This window comes from Camelus ferus, chromosome 8, assembly GCF_009834535.1.
Source record: "Camelus ferus isolate YT-003-E chromosome 8, BCGSAC_Cfer_1.0, whole genome shotgun sequence".
NCBI classification, from domain to species: domain Eukaryota; kingdom Metazoa; phylum Chordata; class Mammalia; order Artiodactyla; family Camelidae; genus Camelus; species Camelus ferus.
Genome location: NC_045703.1, coordinates 49,311,118 through 49,325,345, shown reverse-complemented (window position 1 = coordinate 49,325,345; position 14,228 = coordinate 49,311,118). Strand labels below are relative to the sequence as shown.

Below are 14,228 nucleotides of genomic sequence, written 5' to 3'. Positions count from 1 at the left end.
ATTTTACCAGGTACTTAACGTTTCTCCTTCCCTAAACCCCAGCCAGAGTTTTGTATTGTTGAAGATTCACTTTTTTTCCCCAGTAACATTCTTTAAACAAGTATTTAAGTGTTTACCAAGTGTGTGTGTGTGTGTGTGTGTGTGTGTGTGTGCGTGCACACATGCAAGATTCAACATTGATTAAGAACATCTTACTGTAGGTGACAAACAATTAAAAAGGAAATAAATAAGATAATTGCAGCAATAAGTGATGTGAATAAAACAAAACAGGCCCATGGGACAAAGAATGACTGGGAGGGAAGGCTGTTTTCTCAGAGGATGATCGTGGAAGGCCTGTCTGAGAGAAACACTTGACGAGGAGCTAGTCCTGTCCTGCAAATGTCCTTATCTAGAAATCAAACTGGCGTGCTGGAGAAACAGAAAGAGGACTATTGAGCTTAAGTGGGATAGTGAGCAGGCAAGGAGGAACGGTTTCATGACACGGTTGGAGAGAGGATCAGGAGGTCACGCACGCCTTTTAAAGGGCCTTGTAGGCATGGTGATGTAGGGGAGGAAAAACTACCTTCTACTCTTCTAGGTTCTATGGCTGGTCTAAGGATTAAATTGGCATAGACAGAGTAACAGGAGAAAAAAAGACAATTTTAATTACAGACGTATGTGAGCCCCACAAAGTTTTGAGATTCTAAAGGCTACTAGGGAACTGACCCTAGGAAAGGGACGGAGGAACTGGTTGCCTATTATGCAGGCAAGTCTCTCAGGTGAACAAGTTATTCCTGATAACCGCTCTCTTTCTGGTAGACACCCTTTCTAATGTGTATTTCCCTTATGAAAGGGTAACTTCCACTCTGTTTAGAGAACTTCTGTGTCTGCAGTTTCTCAAAGTAATCCTTATGCCAAAAATAATCACATATTTTGGGGTGGCATATTCTGCTGTCCTTCAATAATGAGTGTAGGATATTGCTTGAATTAGAGAAACAAGTGATTGAGATGCTAAACTGCAGAGAATATGAGAATGGATTTTAAAAAGAGAGTAAGAGTCTTCAGTTCAAGAAAGAGGAGATTGTAGCCTGGACTAGGGTGGTGTTAAAAGATAATCTGATGCATATTAAGTATTTTAAGAGCTTTTTTGAGCAAAAAAAAAATTGATTCCAGTTGGGCAACACCAAGCTGGAAATCAGAAGCATTTCACCTATAGGGGCTGGAGAAAGACTTCTAGAGAGAAAAGGCAGAAACAAAGGAAAGTATTGATTGGCTATAGTTTAAAGCCTAGTTGGCTGTTTGTGATTGGTTGTCCTTAGGCTTCAATTTTATAATCTTGAGAGATTTACAGGCTTAGATTTTGATTTGCTTAGTGACCATAGGCCATCCTGGCATTACAGCCACCTCAGCCTAATGGTCTCCTTGTTTAATTTGACAGTGGTAATAATAAAAATGCAAGTAATGGACAGGTTTGGGGACATATTTTGGAAGTAGATTCAACACAGCATGGTGATGGATTGGATGGTGATGTAAGTAAAAGACAGAAACAAGGAATAAATTCTATGTTGCTGCTTTCAGCAATTGTGTACATGTTAGTAGTGCATTAAAGATGAGGAATACTGGAGTGGAGTTTTCAATATGAACATAGATATGAAGTAGGCAATTGGATATATGAGTCGAGCTCAGGAGAGAAGTCAGGGCTAAAGTCAAATTTGTTTTAGACTGTCAGATTTAGTAAGGTCACCTGGGGAGAGAGTATAACCAAATACCTAAGGCACTGGTCCAGGAAACAGTACATCAGGGAAGCCTTGAAGTATTTTAAGAAAGAGGAGTGATAAGCTATCACATGCTACTGAGAAAATGAGTAAAATGAGGACAGAAAATTGGCATGATGACGTCCTTTGGTTACCCAGGTGAATGCTATTTCAGTAAGTGGCTGAGACAAAAGGGTTGAAAGGTTGAAGACAGAATGGGTGACAATAAAGCAGACTGTGTGGACCATTCTTTTAAGAAATTTTGAATGGGAAGCAAAGAAACAGGAGCTGGCGGGGAATATTAGATGGACAGTATTAAGCCATATTTATTTGCTGATGGGAATAATTCAATGGTGATGGAGAAGTTGATAAGGTACCATGGAGGTAGTAATTGCTAGACACAATGCATTGAAAAAGTGAGAGGGAGTGTAATCCTGAATACCAGTGGAGAAAGTAGCCTTAAGAGAAGGGATTTTTCATCCTTTCTGATAAGCAAATAGGTAGAAACTGTGGGTAGATAGTCAGATACAGATTTGATGATGGGAAGATAAAAGAGTTCTCATCTGATTGCTTCTGGGACTGTAATTGGTGTTAGAAGTCTTGCATTGTTCTGAATTGCAATAGCCCTGGAATATTTACACCTGAATTTATAATTTATAAATTTCCTTGCTCTTTCCTTTGTTTAGGGGTAGATTGAAGTGTATCACAAATGGTGCTGCTTGGAGTCTATTTCCATTAAGCTTTGTATGATTCCTCACAAATGAAATCAGTCTGTTTTTCTCATATTCCCAGACGTATTTATTCATACCTAGCATGTCATATAATTGGGCCTATTCTGCCTTAAATTTTGCCTGTGTTTCCCAGAGTTAAATTATGAATTCCCTCTGGTTGGAGCAACTCTTTCTCTCCTGTCTTCCTTCCTCCCCTCCCTCTTCTCCCTCCCTTCCTTCTTTCTTTCTTTTTAAAATTGTACGTAGTATCACTTCTACCTCTAATCTTTACTGAATTTCTATGCTCCTCTGAAGCTTCTTGAAGCCAGAGGACTTTATCTTTTTTCCCAACAAATTAAGGTCACCTACCCTAGATGAATATAAATGCAACCAAGCTAAAGTTTATAGAAGAATGCTCTTAAGGTAAAGTAATGATTTATATTATAGTTTAATCTATCTTGGAAAATATTATTCACTGAAAAATAAAAAGGTTTTAAAAATAGAGAATACAAAGAAAATAAATTTTTAAATCTCCTTTAAAAAGTTTATGTATTTTTATCATAAAGAGGAAGAAAGTTGAGATTTGAGAGTAGCGGTTTTTAGTTATTTGGAGGGTTTTTTTATTTGTAATTGATCACAATTATTTATTCTTGGCATTCCAAAAGAGAAAATTAATGTTTTATTATTATTATAGTATTTGGAAGATTGGCTTTACTGTAGGAGTAGTACAAGCTACTAGAGGCCACAAAAAGAAATTGTGGGATTTCATTACTGGAAGTCTTAGGAAACAGGAAAAATCTTTGTTTTAGAAGAAACCAGTTTTGTTTCTGTCTCCTTTCGCATTGTTAACCACGCTTCAATACTACTGAGGCCAAATGCGTGGGGGATTTCCCTCACCAAACAATTCTGTGACACCAGCTGGGTATCCTACAACTTAATTCTGACACAGTCTCCCTAAAGATAGAGTCAGATCCTGCAAATTAAAGGCTCAAACCAACAAGACTGCCCACTCCCACACGCCCTTCAGACGCTATTTGCAAGTCCAGGTTACTTGCACTTCTGACCAATCATCTGTCAGTTTAGATCCCCATGACCCCCTCCTTGGGTTTGGTTAATTTGCTGAAGTTGCTCACAGAACTCAGGAAAACAGTGGACTTTCTATTTACCAGTTTACTCTAAAAGGGTATGGATGAACATCCAGATGGAAGAAATGAACAGAGCAGGGCATGTGGGAAGGGGCTTGGGTCTTCTTTGTCCTCTCTCTGGCTGTGCCAGTCTCCTCCACACATTCACCATCCTGGAAGCTCTTCGAATCCCATGCTCTTGGGATTTTTTATGGTGGCTTCAGGTAGGTATGGTCAGTTATCAACTCTGTTTTCAGCCTCTCTCTTCTCTCTGGAAAATGGAGAGAGGGGCTGAAAATTACAAGTTTCTCATCATTTCTTGGTCTTTCTGGTGACCAGCCCTCACCTAGGAGCCCACAGAGAGTTACTTCCCTGGAGCAAAAGATTCCTACCACCTAGGAAATTCCAAGGGATTTCGGAGCTCAGTCTCAGGAACCAGGGTCAAAGATAAACTGTAAGAAGAAGAGATGCTCCCTAGTGCTCTTGGAAATTACAAGGGTTTTAGGAGCTGTGTGCTAGAAATTAGGGCCAGAGATCTGTGTATATTTTTTCTGTTATTTCACATTTCTGTTTCTAGAATTAAAGATGAGAATTAAACCATGTAAACTAATGAATTTCTTACTTTTAAGCCCATTTTGTAATTCTTATCATCAAAAAGTTACATACATTGAGAAATCTTTCATACACTTACTACCTTAAATTTGGGTAAGATTTTAAAACATGCAGTGCTTTCACATGTATTAATTCATCTGACTTCTGTGTAGTTATTAGTGCTGTACCAGCCATTTACTAAAGAAAGATAAACAAAACCTGTCCCTTACCCTCAAGAAGATTACAGTCTGATAGATGATAATGAGCAAAATAAGTAAGCATACTAATGTGTCACCAGTGCTGGATACTAGAAATGTGGGACATAGAGAAGAGACAAAGGAGGGAGAGGTAAGTTCTATGGGGAGAGTCTGAAAGGCTTTCGTACACCATGTAGTACTTGAACTAAAGCTTGACAAAGGAGTCGGCATCCACAAGGAGGCTGGAGTCAGGAAGAAAAAGCCCATTCCAGGATACAGGAACAGTGTGAACTAAGTCACAGAGACAGGAAACAGCCTGGCGTGTCTGAGGAGCTATATGCAATTTGTTGTAGCTGGAACACCGCATATGGAGCAATCAGGTTGGAAGGCCAGGTATTTGTTATAATATAGAAAGCACTGTACGCCATACTAAAAAGTATGGATTTTATCCAGTGGGACAATTGATGATGGGTTTGAAGCAGAAGTGTTAGTCAGTAAAATTGGCATTTTAGAAAAATCACCCTGGTAGCAGTGTAGAAGGAGAACTAGAGAACAGACAAGAGGGAAAGAAATCAGGAGACTATTGCAGTGTTAGTGCTGACTGTGGAGAATGTGGGATCAGATGCCAGAGCGTCTGACTGACTTAGCAAGTGCCTGTGTGTGGAGCGTGGGGATGCAGTCAAGGACGATGCCCATCTGTCTGCTGGACCAGCTGGGTGGATTGTGATAGCTCTCCCTCAGGAAGTAACAGTGGGGGAAAGGTTTGTTTGGTTCTGAGCTTACTGATCAGAAGAGTTTTAGACTGAAAAAATACCAGCATAGAAGGCAGATGAAGTGATGAAAACAAACGCTATTGCCCAGGACAACCATGTGGTGTGAGGGAAGAAGAGGGCCCAGTGGGTTTAGCAAACAACACTGATAAAGCAGCAGGAGGATAACCAACAGAAAATGGTTTTCCAGACTCAGGAGAGTGATTAACAGTGGCATTTAGGCTCAGAGGCCTAAATGAATATGCTGAATTTGATCATTTGAAGTCTACAATGACTCTAACTTCAGATTTAGTGTTTTAATGGACAGAAGCTTTGTTGTAGTTGTTTGAAAGTGAATGGTTGAGGTATATGGGAAGCAGTTATGTGCTATGTTTTCAAGAAGTTTAGCTTTCAGTGAAGCTTAAGGAAATTACAGAATCATAGTGAGAATTTTTGTCTTCTGTTTGTTTTTGTACTCAAGTAGAAAGATTTATGCATATAGCCTGTAGGGAAGCAGCCAGTAGAGAATTTGGAAGAGCTTTACGGATATCCGCAAGGGAACATCTGAAGGGATTAATCTTGACTAGAAGGATACGTCTTCCTCTGGCAGTGAAAGAAAAGAGACCAGGGTAGGGGCATGAGGTATATTCTTCCGTGGATTTGGAAATGAGGATTTCAGGGGGTTCAAGACCAAATTTTCTGTCTGAAGTAAGGAAATACACGAAGAGAGAAAGGAGGTGAAGGTTTGCATTGCACTGAGGTAAACTGACGTTCCCTGAGGCATTATTACTGGGTAAGTGGTGTGACCCAGGACTAGATCTTAATTTTGAGCTTCACATGGGGATGATATCAGTAATCTTTGACCCACCAGTCCTTGCTATATGTATCAAAGGCTCAAAAAGTCTTGATTAAAAATGACAAAATAAAACTTCTCTTTGGCTGATCCCAACTTGAATTGTGGTTTAGTTAATGCAGTGGTGATGAACTGACTTGTGGGGGGGTGCAATTTGTAGCACTTTACCCCAGTGTAAAGAATTTCTTTTTAATATTCATAGTGTTTCTTTCTAATCCCTCACTTCACTGTACCAACTTGTAAGGAAATCATCTGGGACCTAAGACATGTTTGAATTTCTCTTTATGACATCATAGCCTACTCATTTCTTAGGTTTTACTAACTTAGAAATCACAGAAATGTAAGCAGCTCTTAGAACTTACATTATGAGAATGTTGAGATACGTGACTTCAGATACCTTGAATCTCACTTTGGCTCAAGTTTTCTGTTTAACATGTTCTTTAATATTAGGATTGTAATTTTTACAACAGACATACAAAACATTTCCTAAGTGTTGGTTTTTGAACGATCTTCCAATTAAAATATTCTCTGCATTGTTTGACTTTAGTGTGTAAAATAGACAGCTGTCTGAAGGGAGGGGGTCAAATTTTTTTAGCATAAGTATATAGACAGTCTTAGCATCTTTTCAGTTATTATTTGAAGCCAATTTAAAGTGTGTTCGCAATTTTAAACTTTACAAACATTTCAGGTGAATGTAACTTATAAAGTCAGCTAAAATGATTAGACTTGTAAGTATATATGAAAATAAGTGTTATATCTCTCCCAATGGCTTTAAAATTAAATCACTGAAAGGTAAACTATTGTTAGTCTGTTTTGTTTTGTGCATTCAGTTTTAGGTTAGAGCTGTGACTTTTTTAACATGAAAATTAACCCCCTTCTAGAGAATTAGTATTTGAATATTTTACACAAAGCTGTTTATACCCTGAAAGAGTAGGCAAAACAGTTCTGTGATTAACTTGGCAGAAGTTCTAGGTGGTTTTTTTCTTTTTCTCTATTACGAGTTTCATTAAATTTTTATGTTTTTAGTTTTCCACAGTATGGAGGTATTAAACCGACTTTGGCAGACTGTGGTTTTTGCGTGAAGCAAGCAGAAAAGTGTGTTGTGAAAAGAGGATAGATTGTTGTAGGGTAGACTATCTTAGCCAACCTTTCTGTTGTTGTAAAATTATTAAGCAATTCTTTTCCACAGCATATATTTCAAAAATAGATATTGCTTCACTCTATTTAATGGTTATTATTATTTTTCTTCCTCTAAATGAATTAGTGAATATATGTAAGCTAGCTTTGAAAATACTTTGAGTTCTAATTTCAAATCACTATAATAATTAATAATTTTCCCACAAAATTAGAATTGAGTTTATCTGCCCTATTATGTTGCCACATATCACTTCATGGACACCTGAACAGTCTCTAAAGTAATGTGTTAAGAAAGAGCAGAATTCACAGTGAAAAACAATGTGACAATGAATATATGTATGTTCATGTATAACTAAAAAATTGTGCTTTTCACTGGAATTTGACACAACATTGTAAAATGACTATAACTCAGTAAAAAAAAGTGAAAAAAAAGACATTCAGCGTTACTAGTCATCAAGAAAATGCAGATCTGTACAATGAGATATCATCTCATACCTGTTAGGATACCTATTATTAAAAAGTCAAAAGATAAAATGTTTTAACCAGGATGAGAAGAAAAAAAAGAACCTTGTGTGTTGGTAGTAATATAAATTGGTATAGACATTATGTAATACATTAAGGAAGTTTCTCAAAAAATTAAAAATAAAATTGCCATATAATAAAGCAGAATTATAAAAATACCTAGGAAGAACATGTAATTGTAGAATATACTCTTATTTTTTTAACAGCATTTTATGTAAAAAGAATGTCAAGTCTTTCTGTTTAATCCTATTCTAGTTTTCCTGCTATTCATTTTTGTTTTAGCACAAGTAAATTTCTGAAGAGGAAGACTGAAAAGCAGATTTGTGCATGTGTGTGTGTGTGTGTGTGTGTGTGTGTGTCCCCAGCATGCACCTGTTCTTTTGCACCAGATTTCAAAATGCATTATTTGACACGTAGAATAACAATTTTCAAGAACACAGAAGTAAAACTGAAAAATGATTCTAAAAAGAGAAGTAGATTAAATAGTTAAGTGATAAACTTATCATTTTGTATATAGTACTTCCATTTAAAAGCATAGCACTCTGAAGAATTTACCACATTATCATCCTGCATCACGTATTTCTAATTACCCTTACTACTAGCAATGTTAGTAACTGATATTTATATAGCATTTGACTTGTATAGCACTTAATGGTCCCCTTTGCCAACATACTCTATTTAATCTATTTCTTATTTAATATGTGATTTAGTGCTTTCTGGTTAGCCTGTGTGAATAGCGCTTTATGATACCAGTTCATCATTACTGTTCTTCAGGCACATTCCCTTTGAAGTATACATGCTATTTTTACTATCTCCATTTAAAGGTGGAACATAAAGTTCAACGAGTTAGGTGATTTCATTGTTACTTTAGCTATTGTATCAATATAGATAGTCAACGTTAATTTTGGTCTGTGTTTCATAATGCCTCCTGATAGAATTTTTAAAACTGGATAATCTTTCTTAGCATTGATGTGGTATTTGATCCCATCAAACTACTTTGAAAAATACTTTTATTTTTTATAAGATGGTACCATAACCTTAGATACCTTAGAACTATATTACCATATTATCTTAATTAATTGACTTTATTCACCAGCTTATCTGAATCTCTTTGCTTCAAGAGAAAAACTTAATCTAAGATATACATTTACTATCACTGTTTGCAAGAAGAGAAGCATTTACAAACATGTAAATAATGGGTCAGATAAAGGGCATGTAACCACAACCCACTGCTGTCTTAAACAGAACATCAAAAGGGAATTTTTAAATACTAATACGGTGGAAATCCTCTGTGTAGTTTTGATTATTAAAAGGAGAGAGTGAGAGAGAAAGGAGCTATTTTCATATACTAATATTTATGTACCATAAACTATCACTGAACAGTTTGTTAATTCACAGATTACTTTTTTACAGTAAATTAGACATGCAAAAACTGTTTCAAATTTTTTAAAATTAGGTCATATTTTATTGTCATTTTTGAAACTGATAAAAATAATAAAGCTACAGTGAATGACTTATTAATAATGACCAAGAGAATAGCTCACTGCTGAAATTAAGTCTGAGTTGCAGAGTGAATTTACTAATTTACTAAACATTTAAAACATTTTCTGTGAACTGAGTTTTTCTATAATAGCTGTAGTTGATTTCTGTGGGACCATTGTACCCAGACACTTAGAATAGGATTTTTGTGTTACAGAATATTGTATTTACTTACAGAAATTTTGCTCGTTTACTATTTTAATGCTGTTTTTTAAAATTGTCTTAAGAATAAGGTTTTTTTTGATGCAGTGGAAGTTATTTCACTTGGCAAGTTAGGTTACAGCTGGTCTTATCTATGTCACCATGATGTATATAAACATGAGTATTACAGGTGTTTTCTGTGCAGCCCCTGAAAAGGAAGTACCTGATCTTTCACAAAATGCTAGAGAAATGTGAAACATTTTAACTCTTTCTTGATTGAAAGCAGTCAATGAGTCACTTTTATTTTTCGCATTTTTTTGCACAATTTTATTCACCACTCAAATTATTAATAAAGTCAATTCTCTCATAAGCAAGCTTGTTTTCAAAGTAAGGTGGATTGACTTTCATATAGCAACACTTCCATTACCACTGTATTCCTTCCTTGATAAAAACTATTCTGTAAAAACTATAAAGTTTTGTAAACTTTAAAAACTAAGCATATAAATCATTACCACTCCTTTTGTTCTACCATGTGTCCTGGTTTGCATCGTAAGCAAGTATTTCTCATCCAGTTTTTGCATCAGTAACCCAGGATATTACGCTTTCATTTCTGATTTGCCTTTCCTATTACAGGTCAACAAAAATCTCTCATTTACTTCAACACCGGCCTCCTCACAACAGTCTAAGTTAAAACAATCAAATGTGCTGGATGCTCAGCAGATTCTACGTCAGTTTGGTTTCACTCAGACCGGTGAGCCCCTTTCTTACTTTGACTAGTGTTTAAATGTTCAGATGCCATTTTTTTAATGGACATCATTTATTTCACTTCAGAAGCACAGGTTATAGCATTGTACTGGTCAGTTTTCACACTTGATGAATTACATCCCAGCATTTTTTTTTTCTTTAAAAATCACTGAATTCTTAGGTAGATTTGAATTTGGTAGCTTTAATAGTTGATACTGTCAACCTCTATTCTGTTGAGCATATAATAATTTAAAAGTAGCAAAACTTGTGAGTTTTAAACACGTATAATATTAAATCTGATTCAATTTCCCTTAGATAAAGGAACCATATAGTTTTTGAATGATCGCATTTTATAATTCATTTCAGAGAAAGACCAGTTAAAATGCATGTTGGTAGAAACAGGATGCAACCTACCTGTAATATCATGTTTCTTCAAAATTGGCAAATTAACAAAATATGGAAAAAAGCTAGTTATAAAAATGTACATCAGTCACTGAGTTGAAGCAAACTATACAGTTGCAAATTTTCAGGCTAGTGTTCTGAATTATTTGAATACAGTTTTCAAAGGATATCAAAGAAAAAACATCTAGGTGAGAAATACGTATTTTTGGTATTGAAAGATGATGATTTCTCTTCATTAGCTATAGCTTTTGTAGTATTTTTTCTACTGAATTCTTTTATCTTTTTTTTTCTTTTTTCTACTGAATTTTTTTAGAAGGTGAGACAGCTGAGAGTAACAAAATAGTTGTGTTTGACAGAGAGCTATAAGAAGAAGAAACTTGAGGTTGTTAAGATCAATATGATTTATTTAGAAATTTGGGAATAATACTACTTTTCTGCTGTGAAAGTATGTGGAGTTTACATATACAAGTTATTTGAATATTCTTGCATTTTAATAACACTGTACAAGTTACATATTACAATGGGAAAATACTTGGACTAAGAACTCTTACGTTCTGATTCTTGGCTGTACCTTTTATTATCCAGATTATTATGTGCAAACATTAGAACTGTCATTTCAAAACTAGAAATGATGTTTACATTGTATATTGTTGAAGTTCAAATCACATAGCACTAATGAAAACACTCCGTAAGCTTAAGGTGCTAAATGAATATAACATACTTATATTGTAAACATGTGAGTATATGCTTTGAAAATACTTTGAGTTCAAATGACAGTTATCCCAAACCTTAGAAGTTTTTAATTTCTAGTGTTTCCGATATCTGCCAGAAATCAGAGCAATAGTTTTGTCCATTCTTCTGTACAATGGAGGGCCCAGCATGCACCACTCCCGTAGACTTATTCTCTAACTTGATACTTGGCTGTGCCTTCAGACAAGTCATTTTACTGACTTGCGGGGAGGGAACCTATCCCCACCACTGATCCTTGTCTCTCTGCTAAGGTCTCAAATTCTCCTAGGAACAAATCTTTCATTTCACACTTCAGGATTAAGGGCATAGGACATAAGTGCTAGTTGAATTGGCAGATTGATTAAAGTTCATTGGAGTAGTGTCTTAAGTTTATCAAACAACCATCTGTAAATAATAGCTATAAAATTCTTTATTTTTCTGTAAATGGAAAGAGCAGAGAGGATAGATAGGAAGGCCTTTGAAATGGAAGAGTGATTGCTACTGTGACAGATGAAGATAAAGATAGAGAATGAAAGGAAAGCCAGGTATGATAAAGACAAGCTTGACGTTTATACAGAGGGTTGGCTCCACTTACCTTCAGCTTTCCACGACCATGTGGGCCCTGAGTGGAGCTTTTCTGTCCTGCATGTCCTCTGTGTAGGCACTATCCCAGCAGCATGTACCATTAAGCCATGCCATCCATGGTAACACTTGGCTTGATTTTTAGTTATTAATATGCCTGACCTCATTTTAAGGCAGATTCTTCCTATAAAATTTACTGAGACATCACTGTATAGAAAATTATAAAAGCAAAATATGTAGTCCATTGCAAAGTGGCCAGATTCATCTTAGTCATTAGGAAGCCAGTCTTTGTGGGAACAAATCCTGCACAAGGAAACTGGTGAACTAGTTTCTACACTTTTAAATGATTATAGACTCTCGAGCAATTTCTTCAAGCCTCAGTTTTCTCACCCCTACAGGTCAGTGAGGGCTCTGGATTTGGTGAGTTTCTGTCTTAAAAATTCTGAGTATTTAATATTCAAACCTGTTTTAAAAGGGAATAAGTGGTTAAGTGTTCTTGACTGTACACATAATCTATTGGAATCTGAAATAAAGGACTGTGGAAACAATGTAGTTGGATGTTTAAAAATAAAACTCTTGCTGAAAACCTATCTAAATATTCAATTCATATCTTTGGATGTTTGGCTTTGTGCAGTATAAAGAAAGGCTATTTACACAGAACTAATCAATAATGACCCACTAACCTTCATGCTAGAGACTTAAGAGGAGATATTGATTTGATATTTATTATATATGAGTGAGTTTATATGCTGGCAAGCTAGACTCAGAGGTGGGTTTATGGTCTGCTGTAACTTCTTTGGACCTTATTCAGGGTGAGTTCTAAGTAATGGAGACCCCTAGAAAAGTAAGTATTTCTTTCTCCTTTGGTTTGTAATCTTCAGAGTTTCTAGAATACTACCTTTATTTATTCTAAAATCATTTTAAGTGGCTACATTGTTTAAGACCCCTTCTTAAGGATATGGGCTAAATGTTACAGTCTCCATTCTCAACAAGCCTAAAGTCTGGTTGGAGAGACAAAAGAGCATGCAACAAATTAACGCCAGTGTGATTAATTCTAAAATTACAGTATAAACAGAGCGTCACTGGAATAAAGAGTGGGTAAAGCAACTAAGCAGTTTCTCATGCTTTACATGTCCAAGCAGAGCCCTTACCCTCAAATCCTCCTCTGTCCACCTCCACTTCCCCTGCCCCACACCCGGTCTCCCCACCTCAGCAGTCCTGGCACATATACCCCATTGTTCAGGCAGAAGCAGCAGCCTTTCAGGATCCCCCCTTCTCTCTCCACTTCCCTGCTTCCACTTTTGTCCCTTAGCTTATTCTACCCACAGTAGACAGTGTGATTCTTTGCAAAATAAATTGTTACTTCTCCTGCTTAAAATTCCTAATTGGCTTTCTATCATAGAATGAGTTTCAGAGTCCTTATCATCTCTCATAACTGCTGTATCAATATAACACATATTGTAAACATGATGAGTATGTGTACAGTAGCTTTGAAAATACTTTGGGTTCTAATTTTAAGTCACTGTAATAATTAACAATTATCCCAATCCTTAGAAATTTAAATGGTCTTGCCTCTATCTTTGTCATTGACCTCATCAGCAGCTGGGAGCTCAGGAGGACACACCAAGCCAAGAAGTGGGTAACCGAACATACAATTAGAAGAGAGCTTGGTTTGGCTAGGCAGTGGTTTGAATCTTAGGCTAGCTGGAGGAAATGGTGAGATGGATGTTTAGGAGGAACTGAGTCTGCAAAGGTAGATTGGGGTCAATGGTACCCTACTGATAAATTCACATTTTATTCTCTTGGTAAGGTAGAGCTATCCAAAGGTATGAGGATGAAGGAGATATGATGAAATGTGTTTCTAAAAAATACAGCTGGTGTCTCAGTGAGGGATGGGTTAGAGAGGAAAAGAGCTGGATACGACTCTTATGAGATACTTATTGTAGGAACTGTTCATTAGGCTGTTACTCTAGACTCTGAATTAATAAAATAATGAATCAGCTAATTTTATTTTAATTAAAACCATAAATCTTCCCTTAGTAATTTGTATAAGAAAGAAAATTATAAAATTTTATTTGTCAGTTATACCTTAATGGAGCTGGAAAAAAATTTTTAATTTTAAAGTTTTATGTTATATTGTAGGTTATAGCTCATAAATGTCTCACCATATAGTGAACATGTTATACTGCATCTCCAAACTTCGTACTTCCTAGTATAATGAGGAAAATCTGTGAAACAATAACATCGACTTCTGTTAGTATAAGAAAATTATTTTTGTGTATATATTCATTTGATCCTCAACAGAACTCACTAAGAAGTAGGGTAAACATTAAAATCATAAGGAGTAAACTCATTTGAGAGCTTCTAGTACCTTAAAACTGACTGTCAGTCCCCTTGGAGTGAAAGTGAGAAGCAGAGGGGCTGACTTGGCACAGTTCACGTGGCTAGTGGCAGTCATGTCTGAAGCAGGATCTC

At 36.0% G+C, this 14,228-nt stretch overlaps 1 protein-coding gene across 15 annotated transcripts in view; it reads left to right on the top strand.

The window, feature by feature from the left end:
- The window catches only part of AHI1 (Abelson helper integration site 1), a 176,117-nt gene that overhangs the window by 70,450 nt on the left and 91,439 nt on the right, over nt 1–14,228 (top strand). For 14 of the 15 annotated variants that reach the window (XR_004322013.1, XR_004322012.1, XM_032484985.1 and 11 more), the window contains one exon: nt 9,930–10,047. The exons of the other annotated variant lie outside the window; for it this stretch is intronic. Coding sequence is in view for 12 of the 14 variants with exons in the window: in XM_032484985.1 (XP_032340876.1) it covers nt 9,930–10,047 (118 nt within the window). In the remaining 2 variants the exon portion in view is untranslated. The remainder of the gene's footprint in view (nt 1–9,929; nt 10,048–14,228) is intronic. 15 annotated transcript variants of the gene reach the window in all.